Source organism: Pithys albifrons, chromosome 11 (assembly GCF_047495875.1).
Source record: "Pithys albifrons albifrons isolate INPA30051 chromosome 11, PitAlb_v1, whole genome shotgun sequence".
In the NCBI taxonomy this organism is placed as follows: Eukaryota; Metazoa; Chordata; class Aves; order Passeriformes; family Thamnophilidae; genus Pithys; species Pithys albifrons.
Genome location: NC_092468.1, coordinates 1,477,974 through 1,499,376, shown reverse-complemented (window position 1 = coordinate 1,499,376; position 21,403 = coordinate 1,477,974). Strand labels below are relative to the sequence as shown.

General features: G+C 48.3%; 1 protein-coding gene across 6 annotated transcripts in view; it reads right to left on the bottom strand.

Annotated features, from left to right (window-relative positions):
- Nucleotides 1-21,403, bottom strand: part of STAG1 (STAG1 cohesin complex component) — a 194,606-nt gene that overhangs the window by 70,426 nt on the left and 102,777 nt on the right. For all 6 annotated transcript variants that reach the window (XM_071566923.1, XM_071566920.1, XM_071566924.1 and 3 more), the window contains 2 exons: nt 5,300-5,376; nt 1,647-1,851 (listed from right to left, as the gene is read on the bottom strand). In XM_071566923.1, the coding sequence (XP_071423024.1) occupies nt 1,647-1,851; nt 5,300-5,376 (282 nt within the window). The remainder of the gene's footprint in view (nt 1-1,646; nt 1,852-5,299; nt 5,377-21,403) is intronic.

Here is a 21,403-nt window from a genome sequence, read left to right as displayed (position 1 = left end):
AAACAGTTCCTTGAGGAAAACAATTCATCCCTCTTACAGGAGACATACAGGTCTGACAAGATACACTCCGGGCAAGCCTATTTCTACCTTATGATGCACCCAGGGCTCTCCTTAGATGTAGGCAGCTGCATGAATGGTGTGGTGTGACTGGAGCCCTTCAACCATGGCCCAGGCTCCCACACCTCACACTTCTCCAGAGTGAAAGCCAGACTAATTTTACTGGTGGTCAGAAGTTCTCTGATAATAAAATTGTCTTGATACTTCTTTGGAACAAATTTGTACTTTAAAATACAAAATTATTAAGACACTGTATACAATAAATCAACTAATAACAAAATACAGACACAGGTACACCACTTCTGATTCTGAGGATCCACTGGAAGCCCTGGGGATGACAGGAACCCTGAGACTGAGTGCCTCACACACTCCTTTCCAAATCAGAAAGGTGCATTTAAGTATATTCATGTATCTGTGGTGCTTGCACATCTCTAAGTGCTGGCCAGATTCCAGCCCAAAGCACCAGTGGCTCTCCCAGCTGGGCAGCAGTGGCTATCCCAGGGCAGCAGAGGCTGTCCCAGCAGGGCAGCAGTGGCTATCCCAGCAGGGCAGCAGTGGCTCTCCCAGCAGGGCAGAAGAGGCTCTCCCAGCAGGGCAGAAGAGGCTCTCCCAGCAGGGCAGCAGAGGCTCTCCCAGCTGGGCAGCAGAGGCTCTCCCAGCAGGGCAGCAGTGGCTCTCCCAGCAGGGCAGCAGTGGCTCTCCCAGCAGGGCAGCAGAGGCTCTCCCAGCAGGGCAGAAGAGGCTCTCCCAGGGCAGCCGTGGCTATCCCAGGGCAGCCGTGGCTCTCCCAGCAAGGCAGCAGAGGCTCTCCCAGCAGGGCAGCAGTGGCTGTCCCAGAGCAGCAGAGGCTCTCCCAGGGCAGCAGTGGCTGTCCCAGAGCAGCAGAGGCTCTCCCAGGGTAGCAGTGGCTCTCCCAGCAGGGCAGCAGTGGCTCTCCCAGCAGGGCAGCAGTGGCTGTCCCAGAGCAGCAGAGGCTCTCCCAGGGCAGCAGTGGCTGTCCCGGGGCAGCTGTGGCTATCCCAGAGCAGCAGAGGCTCTCCCAGCAGGGCAGCAGTGGCTCTCCCAGCAGGGCAGCAGTGGCTCTCCCAGCAGGGCAGCAGTGGCTATCCCAGCAGGGCAGCAGAGGCTCTCCCAGCTGGGCAGCAGAGGCTCTCCCAGCAGGGCAGCAGTGGCTGTCCCAGGGCAGCAGTGGCTCTCCCAGCAGGGCAGCAGAGGCTCTCCCAGCAGGGCAGCAGTGGCTGTCCCAGAGCAGCAGAGGCTCTCCCAGGGTAGCAGTGGCTGTCCCAGAGCAGCAGAGGCTCTCCCAGGGCAGCAGTGGCTGTCCCAGAGCAGCAGAGGCCCTCCCAGGGCAGCAGTGGCTCTCCCAGCAGGGCAGCAGTGGCTGTCCCAGAGCAGCAGAGGCTCTCCCAGGGCAGCAGTGGCTGTCCCAGCAGGGCAGCAGTGGCTCTCCCAGCAGGGCAGCAGTGGCTCTCCCAGGACAGCAGTGGCTGTCCCAGAGCAGCAGAGGCTCTCCCAGGGCAGCAGTGGCTGTCCCAGCAGAGCACCAGTGCTGTGCCCCTGCAGCAGCCCCTCCCTGCGGGCTCACTTACCAGCCAGGGTACTGGTGTGGCGGAAGGCGCGGACCTGCGAGTCGGAGAGCCCCGTGAGCAGCGAGATCACCGTGTCCATCATGTACTCATCGTAGATGATGCTGTACTGGCACTGCCGGATCAGCACCCCAATGAACTCGCAGAAGTTGGAGCGGAACTTCTTCCACTGGGGCCCAGGCATGGTGAGGGGGTAGTCACCACTGTCCTGCAGGGCAACAGGGGGAACAGCCGGTGGTAAAGGCCTCCCAGCTCACTGTTATGGTGCTGTAGCCACCCTGCTCTAAGTTTCTAAGCTAAACATCACCTTGTTCCTTCAAGCCAACAGAGAACAACAAATAAAACCCACATGATTCTTCAATAAACAGGGAAGCTCATGGGCATGAAACCACTTGTGCAAAGATTCCATTGGAACTGTTTTACACTTGCACTATTAGCTCTGTATAGTCCAAAACGTGTATCAAGACTCAATTCCTTTCCTTGTGTCCTGGGTTGGGAAGTGGGGTGGAAAGATGAAAAAGGGATATTTCCAAATATTTAAGCTCAAACCTAAAGAAGGGCTCGTATGACTGAAAGTTTGTGTCATTCTCCAGCCCCACTTTAACTCCAGGTTAATAGGCCAATCAACTGGCCGCCCCTTCCCATGAACTTTGCTTTACTCAAGTTTACAGTTGAGATCTTACCAGGAAGTAAACACTGCCCTGTTTTAGCTTATAAACGTAGCCCTTTCCAAGTGGTAAAACTTGCCTTCTGATTTACCACAGATTCCTACACTTCATCTTCAAAACATTATTACAGGACCAGAGCAGGCATGTGAACACCCAGTCCCTCTAACTCCTCCCCAAGCCTGCCCTTGCTGTTTTCACTTCACTGAACAAATTGCATTTCAGTGAGACCGTCCCCACACAAACAAAAAATGGTTTTTTCCCCTTCACTGAAAAAGCCTGAATACAACCTCCCTGGCCACCTGGTTTGTAATCCAAGTCCAGATTATCCAATACATCACAGCAATTACGCTCCATGCTCAACCTCTTCCCAGCATAAGAAGTCGGTAGCACTGAAATTAAAACCCCTTGTACGTATTCACTCTGTTATTGTGAAGAACAAGCTCTTTGCTCCTCAGGTCATGTCACATTGTCCATGCAAAGGTGGTCACGTGGGTGTTGAGGAGCTGCAATGGGATAACCTTGGGCCTAAACTTCAGAAATTACATTCCCCTGCAGCAAACTCCCTGTGCACCAAAATAATCAAATCCTACACATTTCAAGCCCACCCAAATGGCCTGGTGGATCTCTGCACCTGAACTCTGATACACGGTATGTGCAACCACTCACACTGGGTGGTGTATCTCCACCTCCAGTTCCAAATCAGAAAGAAAAGCCTATGCAGGCACCCCAGAACATCTCACCTGTCTGAAGTGGGAAGAATGAATTTACAATAAAACCACTTGTGTGGATCTTTCATCCTTGAATACCAACAAAAATATGACACATTAGTGACACTGATGGTCCAGCACTCAGAAAAGGCAAAGCAAACGAGGTCTTTGTTCACTTGCCAACTCCAGCACAAGGATACTGAGGGAATTCACCTATAAAATGCCTGTACTCATAAGCTAAGCATCCAAACAGTGCAGCCAATGGATGTCCATGGAATTCCCTGCCTCCTAATGAACTGTGGCAGGAATGAACAGTTATTCCCATCATTTAAATCCTGCACAGGCATTCCTCCACCTGTGAGGAGGAAAATCAGTGCTTCAATGCCTGCCCTAAAGGCAGCAACTTGGGACAGCAGCCAAATGCTCCCTGCAGCTCTGCTGGGACAGTGGGACATCAGGGATGGCTGGGCTGCAGGCAGAGGGCCTGCAGGGGAAATGCCAACTCTTTAGTCCAGATTTCAAAATAGTCACTGGGTTGCAGTCTAAGACTAACAACTTTATGCTTTTATACTAAACCCCACAAATTCTCTCATAAGCCCATTCAAGTGTTAAGGTAGAGGCTACAGCAGAACCTTTGTTAGAACTGTAAAAGCTCTGAGAGTTTTAGGTAATGGAGACAGAAAGCTCATGTGCCAGTAACTGCAACTCTTTGAGACATGCTGCTTTTAGGGACACTCATGCCCAGCACAAGGAAGAGGTATTTTCTCCTTTGAGAAAAAACTTTGACAGATTTTTTAAAAATGTTTTTTAAAAATACTTTCCTCCATCAACAGTGGGACAATCCCCCTTTGGGCAAAATCAACCTTCTCTGGCCTTTGGACAGTGTATTGGTTGGTCCCTTATTTTGTAAGCTGGCTTTTAAATGACACCAGTAAAATTCAAATTACACCACTGCATTTTAATAACTTTGGCTGCTGATGCTTCAAAAAGCAAAAAGGATTTAGCCAGAATGCAGCATGAATTGATAGAATCCTTTGACTCATCACTGGACCTGAATTCTGTTCTCTGTGCATGCACACAAACGTTACTGCACTGACTGAGCACCTGAGTACAGACAAGGAGCACTCCCGTGGCTGCAGCCAGGTATTTAGTTACACATTTTTCTACTGAAGGCCACGAACCACATGGAAATCATGCAGAAGTAAATCCTGGAAAAGAGTAGTGCTCATATTTACAGTTTTCATGCTTAACTTTCTGAATCACAGCCTTGGCACCCCGTTTAGAATTGGTCAGAGACACTGCTGTCCTACAGAAAATTTGTGTTTCAGCATTTGTTTTCCTCACTAAACAAAATGAACACTCAGAATATTCAGCTTTTTATACATGAAAAATCAAAGGAAACACAGTTCAAAAATCTCCAAGTAAAAAGCATTAACCAATAGCAACCTGTTTGTTTGGACAGAAGATACACAGTCTGAATTGTAATCTGCCTGTTTCAAAGTAAATGCTCAGATATTTTGAAAGAGTGTTTCTTTCTGTATCATGGTTCCAGAACGGTAATTTTCATGTCAAGTTACTACTTGGTTTAAATTGCCCTTTCAAGTGAACAAACCCTTAATTTGCAGAGAGCAGACAGCAGAGTCCTGCAGAGCTGCAGTCCTGCCTCAGGCACCTGCAGGTTTGGCTGCACAATGGCACTTGCAGGAGGTGACCCTCAGAGTCCAGAATGCCATCCCAGTGCCAGTGGGAGGAGAGCTCTGCAGTGCCCTCGCTGCCTCCTCCCCCTGGACCAGGCTGGACACACACAGGGGTGTCCCCAGAGCCACACAGAGACCCAGGAGGGTCTCCACGGGTCCAGCCCAGGGCTCTCATGGGCCCAGGGCAGTTCCCACACAGCCAGACCTGGCTCTCACACCACAGGGGCGAGCCTGCTCCCTGTTGTTGTATGACACACACTTATGATCTTAAACTGGCTAATTCCAGCTATTCAGCACCAGTATTTCAGATCCAGGGCCCACCCAACCCACAGCACTGACTTGTCATGATCACGACTACAACCACCTTTTCAAATTATTGTATCCCTTGTTGGTTGCCCATTATTTCTCTTTCCCAAAGCTCATGCTTGCTATTCCTCATCCAACAGCTGAAGTCTCTGCTTTGCAACTTCCCACACTGAGACCTTGCTTGCCCACTGTTTTTTTGCCCACTGCATTTTTAATTCAGGACAGAAGTATACACCAATATACTTTGAATCATTTAAAGAACTATTTGTATACTCTACCTCATCAAACTCTTCAGTCATTTTCCTTATGATTTCTGCATTTTGCATATTCCTGAACATTTCAATTCTTACCGTACCTGTAAAGCAATGAGAGGACAACAGAAATTAACACAACCCATTTTTGGAACATCAAAATCTCAACAATTTGCTGCTGCTAAACAAGCAGCTGAATAACACATAGAAGATTATGCAGTGCACGAACAAGGGGAATGCTCTGAGGAAATGGGTAAAAAGAACTCATTTGTGCAGTAATGTGCTGGGAGTTGCTAAAGTTTTCCACGCTGTCACTCTGCAGCCAAGCTGGTGTGAAGCAGCAGTGACAGCCACGGTGGACTCGCGGCCCGTCTGCGGTTGCCACGTGTTTTCCACCTTGTGTGCAAAATAAAACAAAGACCAAGTTCCAGTTCCACAGCCCTGGAGCAGTTCTGCACCCTGCATGCCCAGCCTCTAGACCAGACACGGCCCCGGATGTCCCCAGGTCTGCAAGGTCTGTGCAAGGTGTGCACAGCCCGGCACTCCAAAGGGCTCAGCACCAGCAGTAGCACCTCTGTCCCTGCTGCTCCTCCCTCTCCATGTTGCCATTCTCTCTGGTGAGGGATTAACTTCTCACTGTAAATGGAACCAAGCCTCCAAAATTGAGAATGTAAAAACACAATGGCCATAAATGAAAATCCTCGTAACTCGATCCAAGTTCAATCCATCCAAACAAAGTATTTTGACACATTATTGTCTTGGCAATCTAAATACCCAACCATATCACCCAAGGCAACACAGACACCTTTTTTTGCTGCTGCCTGATCTCTTCATCACTTCACCATGTTCTTTACTGAATGTAGGAAATGCAGAAAAACTAAGCAAACTGCAGAGCTACAAAATCCATCCCAACATCATTAACATTACAGCTTTTGCAAAAAGTTCAACTGGATTAATGATCCACTGCATGGCTTCAAAAATTGAAACCATAATCAGAGCAGCTTAACAGCTAACAGTATTACCCCTGTACAAAGGAGAAATGAAGATAATTTAAACATACTGAATACTGTGTGAGTGGTTTAATTCTGATATTTTATTCCTTGAAAAAGTAGCATTAGAAACATCCACATTTCAAAACACACGAGCAGAGTCAGAGCACACCAAGCCTCTGTATGTTACTGGGGGACTGGTTTACATTGCAAATTCAGCAGTGATTTTTTGAATTGGTTTTGGTTCCTTTTGAAATAATATTTATCTCCTTCACACCAGGTAACACACACTGATAGCCTCAGTTCTAACCACGACAATTTAAATTTGTGCTTGGTAATTTCCACATTATCATTAAACAATTAGTAATGCAATATATCAATACAAACCCAGGAGCCCAAGAGAATACACAGTATGACAGTTAGAGACGTTTTATCAGCTTCAAAATCATCTGTACCTGCAGATATATTTTAATATTTCCCCCAGTACCAAGAGTTCAGCATGGCTCAGCACTGAACAGTGGCTGGGTGTCCTCAGAAACCCACCTCAGGTGCAGGAGTCCCCCTTCCCTCCCTGCTGGCACCTGCTGCTTTTCTCACCCCTCACACACTCCTCAGCCAGTCAGTAACCTACTGCCCCTTGCTGTTTTACTGCTCTATAGCCCTGATCCCCATTTTGTTCTTAGCTAATGTCATAGTTTTTATTTAGGTCCTTAATAACCTGTAAGAGCTTCAGTTTCTCTGGGATCATGGCCAGGCTTTCACCTTCCATGACCAGAGCTGACAGAGCATCATGTCTCTCCTGGGGGTTTCACTGATCACTGTGCAATGTTACAGGGAAGGCTGATGGGATCCCACACACACCTCCCTGACAAACAATGGTGTGGTTCCTTGGGAGCAGGATGAGACCCACTCCTGACACCTCCCAGGGATGCCAGGGGAGTGTCAGCAAGCAGTGAGAGGAGTGGAGATGAACAGCACTTACCAGCCCACTGGTCTCATTCTCCACTCCACCTTCTATGACCACGTTTCGAGGAGGCAGAACCAGTTCCTGCTTGCCTGGCAGTGGCCAACAGACCTGCTCTTCTCACCATCACCTTTCCCCCACCCAACCAAAACACAGCCCTGTTTGCTTTGCTGGCACACTGAGGGAGCACTCAGTAAATGTGCTGTAAAGCTCTGGCCACAACACATTTCATGGTGTCAGTATTCCAACACTGCAATGGTCAACATTATTAAAACTCAGAGTTCTTACAATTAGTGAAAAGCAAAACTCTCCCATTTTAAAGTGAATCCTTAATATATAACAGATTTTCTATAAAATACAAATGAAGTCTTAGCCTTACTCATGATGCTGCTAATCTTCTTTTCTAAACTGAGTTTTACTTCTATTATGAAGCTCTAACTCTGCATCTAGTGAAGACAAACTGAATTGTCTTAGTCCACTAAAAGTTGAGAAGCCATTCTTCTTCAGGATTAAGTTCTCAGTTCAAACCTATTCACACACATTGTGTTTTAAGAAGTCTTCTTGCTGACATGCAAGTACATACCCTTAATCACCAGATTCCAGTTGAACTTTCAGCTGAGACAGGTATCAATTTAATTTGCCAATAATTAATCATACCACTGAACCCAGCCTGTAAAAAGTGCAGATTAAAAACACATGCAGAGGACACAACTTTATTTCAATGAGAGAAGAGAAAGGCTAAAAGGGCCCATACGAAACTGGATGAAAAAAACCTCTAAACTGTACAAAAAAAGAAATAATATTTCCAGGAGCAATAACACACCACAGACTCAGTGGCCTCAAAAAATGTATTTATAGTGAGAAGAATAACCAGTTCTAATAGTAAGCCCTGCAAAAGAGAAGTAACAATAAAGACCTCCGAGAGCTTTGTAGGATGTGTAAGCCCTCGAGCTTGAGCACCATCCAGCCTTTAATGCCAGGAGTTCAGAGGGTACCCTTTGGGTGGGGGTTGGCCTATGAGCACCTTTCCTCCTGGGAAACAGGAGGTACCAAGCCCTACAGCCCCGGGAACACCACCCCACCAAATGCTGCTCTCCAGGGGCCTCCTGCACGCAGCAGCTCTGGGGTTTGTGCAGCACAGGGAAGGTCAGAGGACAGGAACACGGGTGGGACTGCTGCCACAGCCACCCCCAGCCTTCCCTACACTGCTAATGCCAACTGCTGCTCCCCTGGGAACTGCTGCTGGCCATACCCTGCCCACCCTGCAGCACCCCCTGTGCCACAGCCAGGCTGCACCTCTGCACCTTCACTCAGCTGCACAGCCACTGGTGCCCCTTCCCTTTGGCCCACCTGCCCATAGTGAGCAAGCTGCAAGGAAAGCAGTGGGGAAACTGCAGCTCAAGGCTGAAGTCAATGGACATAAAATAAGCCCACAGGCTCCAGCCAAAGGAGGATTAATAGTGGGATCTTAACATTCATGGTGACTGATTAGTATCTCTCAACCGCACAAATGGGAAAAATAGGAGAAAAATTTATAAAGCATTGAGATGAAGACACAAGAAGATTTGCCCTGGGAAGGACCACTGAAAAAGGGAATGTGCTCTTTTGCATCAGCTCCAAGTTGCTGGTGGGGATCAGAGCACTGGGAATTAATCTGGGTTGCTGGAACTGCCAAGAAGGGGCAAGTTTAATAAAAATCTTGCAAGGATGGATGGTGATTACAGAATTACTGGATGGGCAATATTTCTCTTCCTTGGTATCATTCAATGTGCATCTCTTATGCTTTTCTCCCCACTTGTAACTTAGATCATAAGAAAAAAATCCACTTCTATAATGTCCCTCTGCAGTTTTTAATTGTCTCAGAAATGGCAGTGACAAATCTGCACGTGAAAGATGATAAACAAAGGCTAAGCCAAACCACCAGGAGTACATTATTTCTCTCTGCTCAGCATGGGTCATGGTACCCTCCTGCAGCACCTCCCCTGCCTGCTGCCAGCACAGAGCTGCCCCACAGATTACTGAGGGCAGCACAGAAGTCTGTTTTCCGTGGCTTGTTCATGCTCACACACAAACACTGGAGCAGCTCGTCCCTCACTGGAATCAACAGGCATTAATCATTAATCTAAATGGAAGCACCACTGGCACAGTCCAAGCACATCCAGGGAGATGCTGAGATTCCTAAATCCCACCAGGGCTCCTGGCTTTCTATGGATTTCTGCGCTTGAAAGCAGAAACCCTTTACTGAAACCAGAAGTCAGGGCTCTAGAAAGAAGTCAGCCTAAATATTCTGGTTGAACTTCAGCACAACCAGGAACAGAAGACCTTAATTGATGTATTGCCCAGTTCTTCCTGCAGCATGGACTCTACACTGCCCAAGTCCTGCTGCCAATGAAAATTCAAAAGCCAGTGACTTCTTAAGAGACACAGACCCAACTCACCCCCAGAGCAGCTTTCAACAGTGAACTCTCACTGAACACATCAGCAAGAATGCCAGTGGGAAAATAACTAGTCTTGGGCAACTAAAACCTTATCAAACAGAGAATCACAGACAACAGTTAAAAAGAATTCTAATGGTTCACCTAAGTCTCCCCTCCTATGACAAACCCAAAACAAGTATCTGTCAGTTCCCAAAATACCTTTGATGTGTTCTCTGAAATCTCTTGGCAATGTTAAGACCTCATACACAATTCATCCAGGAAAAGTGCACTCTCCTGTTGCAGTCCAGTTCTCTAACTGACCTTCTGCTTATTAATTTACATACCAGAAGAGAATTTTGCTACCCTTGTTTTGCATATTTGATGCACTATTCTAATTTTGTCCATTGTGTTCCTGCAATTCTTGAATGTTTACCTTTAATAATTTGATTTTTCACATTCCATGATGATTTTCAGATTGTTGCCCAGCACATGACTGAAACAAGTAGTTCTCTTGCTATAAATCCTACTCCTCCTTTGCCTTAGGTTATTTTACACTTGAGTCTAGAATAGAATTTTTGGAATAGGAATCTCTTTTTTTTTTCCTTGGTCGTGTTTCCCCACACAGAACTTAGGTATCTATTTTTCAGGACAGTCTCTTCCTCTTTGGAAGACCATTACCATTGTTATGTCCTTCACTTTGCTCTCACAGAACTAGGAATACTCTTATTCTCATGACTGGGCTCTTCTGAATTGCAATCCCAAAGATAAGAATTACCTCTGGAGGAGAGTGGTTTCCATTTGTGTTCTTCGCCTCCTGTATCCAAAACCTGCTCCCATCACACTGTAAGAATTCACTGCACAATCCTTAGCTTGCTCTACTCTGCTCCTTGATGCCACCTCACCAGTAACTCCCTTTGTGTCCCAACCCACTGCACCTCATGCAACTCCACACCCTGAGGAAAACCAGCTTTCCTGTCTGCCCTCCCTGCTTTGGTGGCTCAGAGAAGATGGGCACAGCAGAACTCCAGCTTCCCCTGCTGTCACTGCCCATGGGAAGGTTATTCTGGATTTCAGAACAAAGATGAAGGTTACACAGGACAAGCATTAGTGGCAAGCTTCTTTTCCTGAATTTTCAGATCTTCCTTCTGCTAAAAATCCTTCCAGCAATCTCTTGCAATGAAACACTAGAAAAAGTCATTACAGAGAACTCCACTGGGGTCACCATGTTTATAGCAATGTGTCATTAAAGCTGCAAAAATTTAAAAGGAAAATGTTGATCCTGGAATGAGGAAACTCTGATTGTTGGAGCCCTTTCCCCTTCCCACAGCTCTCTGTGCTCCCAGTGCCCGAGTGCCACCTGCAGTGCCCACACTGGGCTCATTCCATGCCCAGCATGACATGTCCACTCAACTTACACCATCAGTGACTGAGGCAGAAACAGGCACAGCCTCAGGGAGCACTACTAATGCATTTGGAATTCTTCCTGCTTTATCCAAGGCCCACAGATCCATTAGTTAGTTACTGGTTTACACAACTTACACATAAGGAAGGAAACACTTTTTCCTTATTGTCATTCAAAAAATCAGCTGAGCTGTTTTTGCTGGGCTTTCACATCAAATTCATATCTAGCCCAGTATGGAAACCTCAGTATCATCTCCCATCTTTCCTTTTAGCAGCAGGGGTTTGTGAGTGGCAGGTCTTCCTGCCTGCCAGGCTGAGCCCCTCCTGAGACAGGTGCCCTGCTCAGGATGAAGGAGAGGCTTTGCATGTGTCTGCCTGGACTCCACTAACACCTTTGACCATGTCCCAGAGCGTTCTCCTGGAGAAACTGGCTGCTCATGGCTTGGGTGGGTGCCCTTTCCCCTTTGCAGGCCCAGGGCAGGGTGGGGAATGGGCCTGCCAGTTAAAGGGGGTTGCTGAGCTGTGCTGGAAGGGGAGGCACCACAGAACTGCTGTGCCTCTTCCTTGCTGATGTTCTGCCAAGCCAAGATTCACAACACCCCCCAAGCTCCATGGGGCACCCCTAACCTGCGAAAAATCACAATTTATACAACATGGGGACATTTTCAAAATCCTATAATGATGGCCCTCATTTTTTCTTAAAGGAGTTGATATACAGTAATCATAGGCAAGAAAGTTTTTAGAGTAAGAGACAGCAAAACAAAGACAGAAAAAAAGGTCAGTTTTCAGAACAGAACAAATCTATCAACAGATCTATGTTAAAGTAGATAAAATAGCTTACATAGATATAAATGCTTTGGAAGAAAGGATAATAATGGAGCAGATAGTTTGCTGATGGCAGAATTATTTAGAACAGCCAGAATGACAGCTGACAGCCAACACTGCCAAAAGGTTTCACAGCCATGAAAGCCATAAAATGGCGAATAATGCTCTTCAGGAAGAAAGCACAGATTGCTGGGGGAAAAAAACAAGTAGGCTACATAATATAGTGCATGAGAAATGATACACTTCGTGTGCTCAAGTCTCAAAATTTTGATAAACTCTCGAGTTTAAGGCAGATGATGCTATTTTGCTATGGCTCTATAGCACTTGCATTTGGGAAGTGTGAGCTGCTTTGCATCCCCGTGTCCGTGTCACTGAGCAACAAGAAAACACACATTAAGTAAAGACAAGAAACTCGCAGTCTAGTAGTTGTACCAAGTTATTTCACAAATCTTTTCATGCTTTGATGGCTTGAAGCAGCAATTCTCACACAGCACCCACCTTTTTGCAAGGTAACTTCAGACTTGAACAACAGTAAATGACAACCATGAGCAAGAAGAGCAGGAGTCTCTGCTGCCTCCAAGGCAGCAGTTTGCTCCTGGTGGCAGCTCCTGCAGCTGGAAGCATCTGGAAGCCAAAGCCATCCTGCAGCCACACCCTGCTCTGCCTCAGTTCACTGCTGAATGAGGAGCTGTGACCAAGGAGGACACTCTGGCTTGAGAAGAGCGGCACAGCACATATCCAAGATATGCTCCTCTGGAAGCTCCACCTGTGCCCCCAGTGATGGTTCCAGGTCCATCTCTGGGAGCAGCACTCATGGCTGCAGCTTCCTGCAGGTGAGCTTTGGGGCTGTCTGAGGAGCTTCTGGGGAGGATGAAGCACAAGCCAATCCAGCGAATTTTGTACTCAGCAGTCAGCACTAGGTGTTAGGAACAGTGCAAGCACAAGGCATCAGTAGATGAACATGGCATTTGGCAGCAGTTCAGGGTTTAGCTGGGCTGCAGGGAACTGAGCCATGCTGTGACTCTTGGATTTAAGAGCTGCTGGTGGATCCATCACCTCTTAACTCACGTTGCATCTCCAATGCAACCTGGAGCTCACCTCCACTCCCTGGAGAAGGGACTTCATTCTATTCTTAAAGCTGCTGCCTGATCATTTTATTTGGTAAGTCGGGATCCTTTTTGCAATGCATGAATAACCATTCTCCATTTGCCACTGGGATTTTCTCTCTACATTTTACGTCCTTTTGGAAGCGGGATGGTCAGAACTACACGACTACACTCAATGCTCAAGATGCAGGTGCAGTGCAAGGATGAGAGACATTTCTTCTTTGTTTCTAATATATGTACATATGAATTTGTCCTTTATTTCTAATTCTTAACTTGGTGTCTCAGAGCACTGAGGTTGTATTTTCAGACTGTTCACAGGGACAGTTTGCTCCAGGAACAAACTGAGTAACTCCAGCTTATCAGTGCCTGCTCTCAGAAGTGACTCAAATCCAGCCATATAAACAGAGGGAGCTTGGAGGTTGAGCTCAAAGTTAAGTGTAAGAGACAGCAATGTAAATATTTGGAATAAGTCCATTGAGGCATACCCACTCTTTCCCAGTGCTTTTATCAAAGGCTGTTTTCATGTCTACACTAACCCATCCCCTCCCAGGGAACATGCCCCATGGCCCCACCTCAGCTTCCCTGAGACCAGAGGGGCCCAGTGTGGGCCTGAGACCTGCCCCCTCTCAGGGGGTCCCACCTGTGTGAATAAACACCTGAGCTGAGGGTGCAAAGACAGCAGAGCCAGACACTTCCCAGAGGTGCCCAGTGACAGGAGAGCCAGACAACCCCAACATGAGCATACTAATGCTGTGTGAGCATTTCTGCAGCCAAGGGTGCAGGGAAAATACCACTGCCATGGCTCACAAGAGCCCACAGGCACTGTCCCTGTGCCATGTTCCTTATGCACAGCCCCAGCCCTGAGCTGTGGGGGAGCTCCCAATATGCCACAAGTACCTGCTGTGTGACCTCAGCCGTGGGACTGTGTGTGATATAACACAGCTGCAGGTGTGGGACAATGTCACACCCAGGGGTGGGGTGTGGGTGTGTGTGTGTGAGTGGGTGGGTGTGTGTGTGTGTGTGGGCGTGTGTGGGTGGGGGTGGGGGGGTGTGTGTCTGTGTGTGTGGGGGGGGTGTGTGTGGGTGTGTGTGGGTGTGGGGGTGTGTGTGGGGGTGTGTGTGTGTGTGAGTGGGTGGGGGTGGGGGGGGTGTGTGTCTGTGTGTGTGTGGGTGTGTGTGTGGGGTGTGTGGGTGTGGGTGTGTGGGGGGGGGTGTGTGTGTCTGTGTTGGGGGGGGAGTGGGTGTGTGTGTGTTTGTGTGTGTGTTCTAACACAGCTGCAGGTGTGGGACAATGTCACACCCAGGGGTGGGGTGTGGGGGTGTGTGTGGGCGTGTGTGGGTGGGGGGGGGGGGGTGTGTCTGTGTGGGTGTGGGTGTGGGTGTGTGGGTGGGGGTGTGTGTGTCTGTGTTGGGGGGGGTAGTGGGTGTGTGTGTGTTCTAACACAGCTGCAGGTGTGGGACAATGTCACAACCAGGGGTGGGGTGTGGGGGTGTGGGTGTGGGTGTGGGTGTGTGTGGGTGTGTGTTTTAACACAGCTGCAGGTGTGGGACAATGTCACAACCAGGGGTGGGGTGTGGGGGTGTGGGTGTGGGGGTGTGTGGGGGTGTGTTCTAACACAGCTGCAGGTGTGGGACAATGTCACAACCAGGTGTGTGTGATATAACACAGCTTCAGGAGAGGGATAATGCAGTAACAAAGGCCTTGAACATATGCAATCTGTCTGATAAACTCATTTCAGCTCAGTGCTTTGTACCACTACTGTACTTCCTACCATATTTCCCAGCAATTACAATAATCCCAAGAGCAGTTTATAACATACTAAGTACTTCTCAAAAGAAAAGTAAGGGATTTCTGTTCCACCATACTGGAAGACACTCCATGTATTACAGATTCTTTACTATGCATTCTTCTGAATAGCCAAAAGGCTTAATCCCCCAATTTTGGAAGTAGTAAGTATGTAATTACTATTTTAAGTCATATTATTTGTCCCTGTTCTGCTTCCTATGATTTTTACCAAATGTTTTCCCCAGGACAAACTCACAGCTTCTTATTTTCCTTACAAGTTCCACCTACAGCTCAGCAGTGACCCACAGCCACACTGGCAGCCTGCAATATCCCAGCAGACAGGTTTTGGCTAAGAGATGTTTTCTCTACCAGAGAAACAAATCTCTACATACAGTCAATGTCTACATTTTTCCCAGCATACAAATGTCCATAAATCATGGTACTTTCCAAGAAGATAGGAAGAAAAAGACAATCACAGGAGGATTATATAGTCAGGGTCCAACCTCTTTCCCTCAGTGTTTCTGCTTCCCCTGATGGAGAACTGATCCTTCCCTCAGTCCTCTGTTACTCTTTATTCTGACCCTGTTTCTTAGTAATTCTCAGATGTAGTAAAGAAAATAAGATGAAAGACAAATCCTAAACACAAATAGAAAAAGAGATGCCATCATCTAGAAATTTTCAGTTGATGTGACTGGTTCTAGACTCCACAAAAAATAGTACCTCATAAGAAAACGGAGAGAAGAAAAAAGAGAAACAGAATCCTTTACAGCACCCTTCTGCCCTCAAAGCATCAGACCTTTCTGTGCCACACCTGGGAGCTGCCAAAGATGTGAGAGCTCAGCAGGCAGAAGTGCAGTTGCTGAAGGACCACCACGCTCTGCTTCTTGCTCCCTTGAGACAATTGCCTGAGCTTTATTTAACTCGAGGCAGCTCCTGTGAACTGCCTGAGAGCTTTTCAAACACAGCTCTGAAGAAACACACTTGGGACAGGGCCTCTGCAATGCTCCTGTGAGCTGCTCCAGTCCATGGAAGCATCACAGAACCAAAAGAAAAGGACCCATGAGGATTATCGAGTCCAACTCTTACATGAAAGGCCCATAAGGGGATCAAACCCACAACGCTGATGTCACCACAGCTCTGAGCTCTGACAACTGAGCTCATGCCAGAGGAGGGCAGGGTCAGGACTCACGGGGTGCCAGCACTCGCAGCACCTCTTCAGTGCCAGCCTTACCAGCAGTGGCAGCACCAGGCAGAACTGGGCCCCAGGCACCTCGAGCTGATCCTCAGTGCTCACCATCACCACAGGGACAGCCACCAGGCTAGGGCTGCCTGGTGTCCGCCCACACCACTCAGGAGAAGGGAAAACCCAGTCATTAAACAGCAGTGACACTGAGGTGCTGTAAGCACCGTGGAGCTGCTGCAGACACGAGAGGAGCTTTGTCAGTGCAAGAGGAAAGCTGCTGTGCCTCAAACAGTGAGACTGCACACACAGAAACATCTGTGAAACAACTTAATCCAAACCACTGGATCTCCCCCACTCAGTGAAAGCCACCACCTACCTGAAAACAGTTCTATGATTTCTTCTTAGCCTGAAAGAAGGCAATGATACTTGGGTGCATTTCTGGCTGTAATTATCCTGCTCAACAAATTCTGAGTTATCTGTTTAACCAAATCTCCCTGATCTTGGATATAAAGTGTCCCAATAAATTTGACAGAAGCAGGTCACTGAACAGAAGCCGAAGAGGTCACTGGGGCACAGTGTGAGCCATGACCTCAATCTCTGTTCATCTCCCTCAGCCCCTGGCTGAGCTGGAGACAGGGACACACTCTGTGGGTGCTGCTGCTTCTCAGCAAAAGCCTCACCTGCAGCACAACCACCTCCTCCCCAGCAGTGTGTCTGTACAGCTTTTCTAGTTTCCAAAAACATGAGCCCCTTCAGTCACACGGCCTTCAGAACTTCCTCTCATAAAGATTACATGCCACTTCACAAATAGGTTCAACTGCTTCTGTGTAATTCAGTAAAACTGACCAACACAGATCCACTAGAAATCCCTCTTCAATAGTTCTGCTTCTCATGAAATTATTTATTTAGAGTATGTTAGAGACCAAGCATTTATGGACAACGATCTGTGAAAAGACAATGCAAAAATTGGCTGAGCTGGCTCAAAGCAACAACTTATTTTTCTGCCTCTTCATTTAAAAGGATGTAAGATCAGAGTTCTCCTTTCTCACATAATTATTTTTTCTGCTTTGCTAGGAAAAAAAAATCTATTTTGCCTCAGCTGTTCCTGACTGAAAATAGGCATCTATCACACAAAACAGAACTTCAGGTTTCCATTCCATGAACTTTAAGAAATCCAGGCACTCCGAGTTTAGTGACTAAGCAATTTGAGGAGAAGGAGCAGGAAATCAATAACAGCAATGGCTTAAACATGTCACATGTTACCTGAAAACCTTCCCCATGGGGAGCAGCACAGAAATGTATCTGCTGCTTGTGCTATCAATGACTGTGCCTGGATTAGCCATTTCCAGAGCAGAGACAGGATCTTTACTTACAAGAGATTTACAAAGATCAACAGAAGAAATCCTATAGAAAAAAACAGTGAGGAAAACTTCACTATTTAACAAAAAAAATTGAGTGGAACTTGGCTACTCTGGAAAAGCAAGAGGAAGCACCATATCAGAAATGAAGTTAAAACAACACAAGGAGTATTTGCTCAACATATTTTGGCATGGGTAAGAGAACAAGAGAGTACATATCAGAGTCAAAATCAACAAGTCTGGATATGCTGCTAAAAATACAATGCAAGAGGGAACTGTCAGCACAGAGTTGAGAGAAGATAAACAGCTGGAACACACACAGATCACAGCAAAGGTGGGCAGGTGACTCAGAGGGGAGTTGGAGGCGGGGCTTGCTCGTTAGCAGGAGAGTGAGAAGCCTTTAAAAACATCTCTAGGGAGCGCGGGAACAGGAGCGGGCAAACAGGGGCGTGGCACGGCAGTGAGGGCGTGGCACGGCAGTGAGGGCGTGGCACGGCAGTGAGGGCGTGGCAGGTCAGTGAGGGCGTGGCACGGCAGTTGGCACGTCAGTGAGGGCGTGGCACGTCAGTGAGGGCGTGGCACGGCAGTGAGGGCGTGGCACGGCAGTTGGCACGTCAGTGAGGGCGTGGCACGGCAGTGAGGGCGTGGCACGGCAGTTGGCACGTCAGTGAGGGCGTGGCACGGCAGTTGGCACGTCAGTGAGGGCGTGGCACGGCAGTGAGGGCGTGGCACGGCAGTTGGCACGGCAGTTGGCACGTCAGTGAGGGCGTGGCACGGCAGTGAGGGCGTGGCACGGCAGTTGGCACGGCAGTTGGCACGTCAGTGAGGGCGTGGCACGGCAGTTGGCACGGCAGTTGGCACGTCAGTGAGGGCGTGGCATGGCAGTTGGCACGGCAGTGAGGGCGTGGCACGGCAGTGAGGGCGTGGCACGGCAGTTGGCACGGCAGTTGGCACGTCAGTGAGGGCGTGGCACGGCAGTTGGCACGGCAGTTGGCACGTCAGTGAGGGCGTGGCATGGCAGTTGGCACGGCAGTTGGCACGGCAGTTGGCACAGGCAGGGCGAACAGGCAGGGCAGAAGCCTAGGTATTTCTGCAGCTTTTTTTTTTTTCTCCTCTGTTCATTTGTTTCTTTGTCTCTTTCTACCTTTCCCCACAGCTTAAGGCAGTCATGCCTCCCAGAAAAATGAAAGCTGTTGCTCCTGTTACCAGTAGAGGGGTGTCAATACAGACAGAACCCTCTAAAAAGGATGCAGCCACTCAGGCCTCCAGCTGCATAGACTGTCTGAGCCTGGACCTACTACCAGAGGACAGTATGAGAAGCGCCTGCATACGATGTGAGCAGGTGAACGATTTGCTGGGTCTGGTGGCAGAGCTAAAGGAAGAGGTCGATAGGCTCAGAAACATAAGGGAGAGTGAAAGGGAAATTGACTGGTGGAGTCACCCTTTCCACTCCTAAGGAAGCCCAGCAGGAGGTGGTGAAGCTCAGCCCCTCCTGCCATCAGGCAGACGAACAAACCATAGGGTTGGGGATGAATGGAAACAGGTGCCTGGTCGTAGAGGCAAATCACCCCCTCTCGACCCCTTTCACCTGCCAGGGTGCCCTTAAAAAACAGGTATATGGCCCTGGACTCGGGCAGTCTGTTGGAGGACAGTCAGGAGGAGGATCTATCTACAAGATCTTCTGGTTACCCCCAGTCTACCGAATGGGTTACGACTACAGGTAAGAGAAAAAAGAGAAGGGTTGTAATCGGTGACTCCCTTCTGAGGGGAACTGAGGGCCCTCTATGTCGGCCAGACCCATCCCACAGGGAAGTTTGCTGCCTTCCTGGGGCCAGGGTGAGGGATATTACCAAAAGACTTCCTAAACTTATCCAACCCTCAGACTATTACCCACTGTTGGTTGTCCAGGTTGGAAGTGATGACATTATTAAAAGGAGTACCAGAGTAATTAAAAACGATTTCAAGGCACTGACCCGATCTCTTCGGGGGACAGGAGCACAGGTAGTAATTGCCTCAGTTCCTGTGCTAGCTGGGATGAATGAGGAGAGGTTTAGGAAATCCCAGCTTACCAATAGGTGGCTTAGGGGATGGTGCTATCGTCAAAATTTTGGGTTTTTTGATCATGGTGCAAACTCTGTGTTGCCCAGTCTCATCAAACCAGATGGGCTTCATTTATCTAGGAAGGGCAAAAGAACTGTAGCCCATAAGTTGGCAGGGTTGGTTAGGAGGGCTTTAAACTAGGTTTGAAGGGGGAAGGGACGGCAACTGGGCTCTCCAGAGATAAGCCTAAGGGCATAGAGCCCGAGTTGAGAATGAAATCAGTGGCCCAGCTGAAGTGCATGTACACCAATGCACGCAGTATGGGAAACAAACAAGAGGAGCTGGAAGCCACAGTGCAGCAGGAAAACTATGACATAGTTGCTGTCACAGAAACGTGGTGGGATGAATCACATGACTGGAGTGCTGCTATGGGGGGCTACAAGCTCTTCAGAAAGGACAGGCAGGGAAGGAGAGGTGGAGGGGTGGCTTTATATGTTAGAGAGTCTCTTGACTCTGTTGAAGTTGAGGTCAGCAGTGACAAGGTTGAGTGCCTGTGGGCCAGAATCAGGGGCAAGGCCAACAAGGCTGACACCCTTGTGGGTGTCTGTTACAGACCACCCAACCAGGATGATGAAGGAGATGAATTATTCTACAAGCAGCTGGCAGATGTCTCAAAATCTCCAGCCCTTGTTCTTGTGGGTGACTTTAACCTGCCAGATATCTGCTGGGAGCTCAGCACTGCAGAGAAGAGGCAGTCAAGGAGGTTCCTGGAGTGTACAGAGGACAATTTCCTTCATCAACTGGTAAATGAGCCTACCAGGGGTAAGGCCCTGCTAGACCTACTGTTTACAAACAGAGAGGGGCTGGTGGATGATGCAGTGGTTGGAGGCCGCTTGGGGCACAGTGACCATGAAATAATAGAATTTTCAGTCCTCAGGGATGTAAGGAGAGTCACCATTAAAACCTCTACCTTGGACTTTCGGAGAGCAGATTTTGGCCTATTCAAAGAACTGATTCAGAGCATACCCTGGGAAACAACCCTTAAAGGCAAGGGGGTCCAGGAGGGATGGACATGTTTTAAGAGGGAGATTTTGAGTGCACAGGAACAGGCTGTCCCAGTGTGCCCAAAGGCCAGCCGGAGGGGAAGACAGCCAGCTTGGTTAAATAGGGAGATCCTGAAAGAAATCAGGGATAAAAAGAAAGTTTACAGACTATGGAAAAAAGGGCTGGCTACTTATGAAGAATTTACAGATAGAGCTGGGTCATGCAGGAAAAAAATTAGGGAAAGAAAAGTGGAATTTGAAGTAAATTTGGCTATTTCAGTTAGGGATAACAAAAAGTCCTTTTATAAATACATTAATAACAAAAGGAGGGGCAAGGAAAACCTCCATTCTCTGTTGGACTTGGAGGGAAATATAGTTAAGGAAGATGAGGAGAAGGCTGAGGTACTTAACACCTACTTTGCCTCAGTTTTCACCAGTAAGACAGGTGGCCCTCAAGACAACTGGCCTCTGGAGCTGGTGGACAGGGAGAGGGAGCTGAATACCCCTCCTGTATTCCAGGAGGAAATAGTGACCGACTTACTGAGCCAGCTGGATCCTAACAAGTCTATGGGACCAGATGGGATCCATCCCAGGGTGATGAAGGAGCTGGCAGAAGAGCTTGCCAAACCACTCTCCATCATCTTCCAACAGTTCTGGCTCTCTGGGGAGGTCCCAGATGATTGGAGGTTGGCGAATGTCACCCCAATCCACAAAAAGGGCTGCAAGCAGGACCCTGGCAACTCCAGGCCTGTCAGCCTGACCTCAGTGCCTGGCAGGGTTATGGAGCAGATCATCCTGAGTGCAATCACACAGCACCTTCAGGGTGGACAAGGGATCAGACCCAGCCAGCATGGGTTTAGGAGGGGCAGGTCCTGTCTGAGCAACCTGATCTCTTTCTACCATCAGGTGACCCACCTGGTGGATGAGGGGAAGGCTGTGGATGTGTCTATCTGGACTTCAGCAAGGCCTTTGACACTGTCTCCCATAATATACTCCTGAAAAAGCTGGTAGCCCATGGC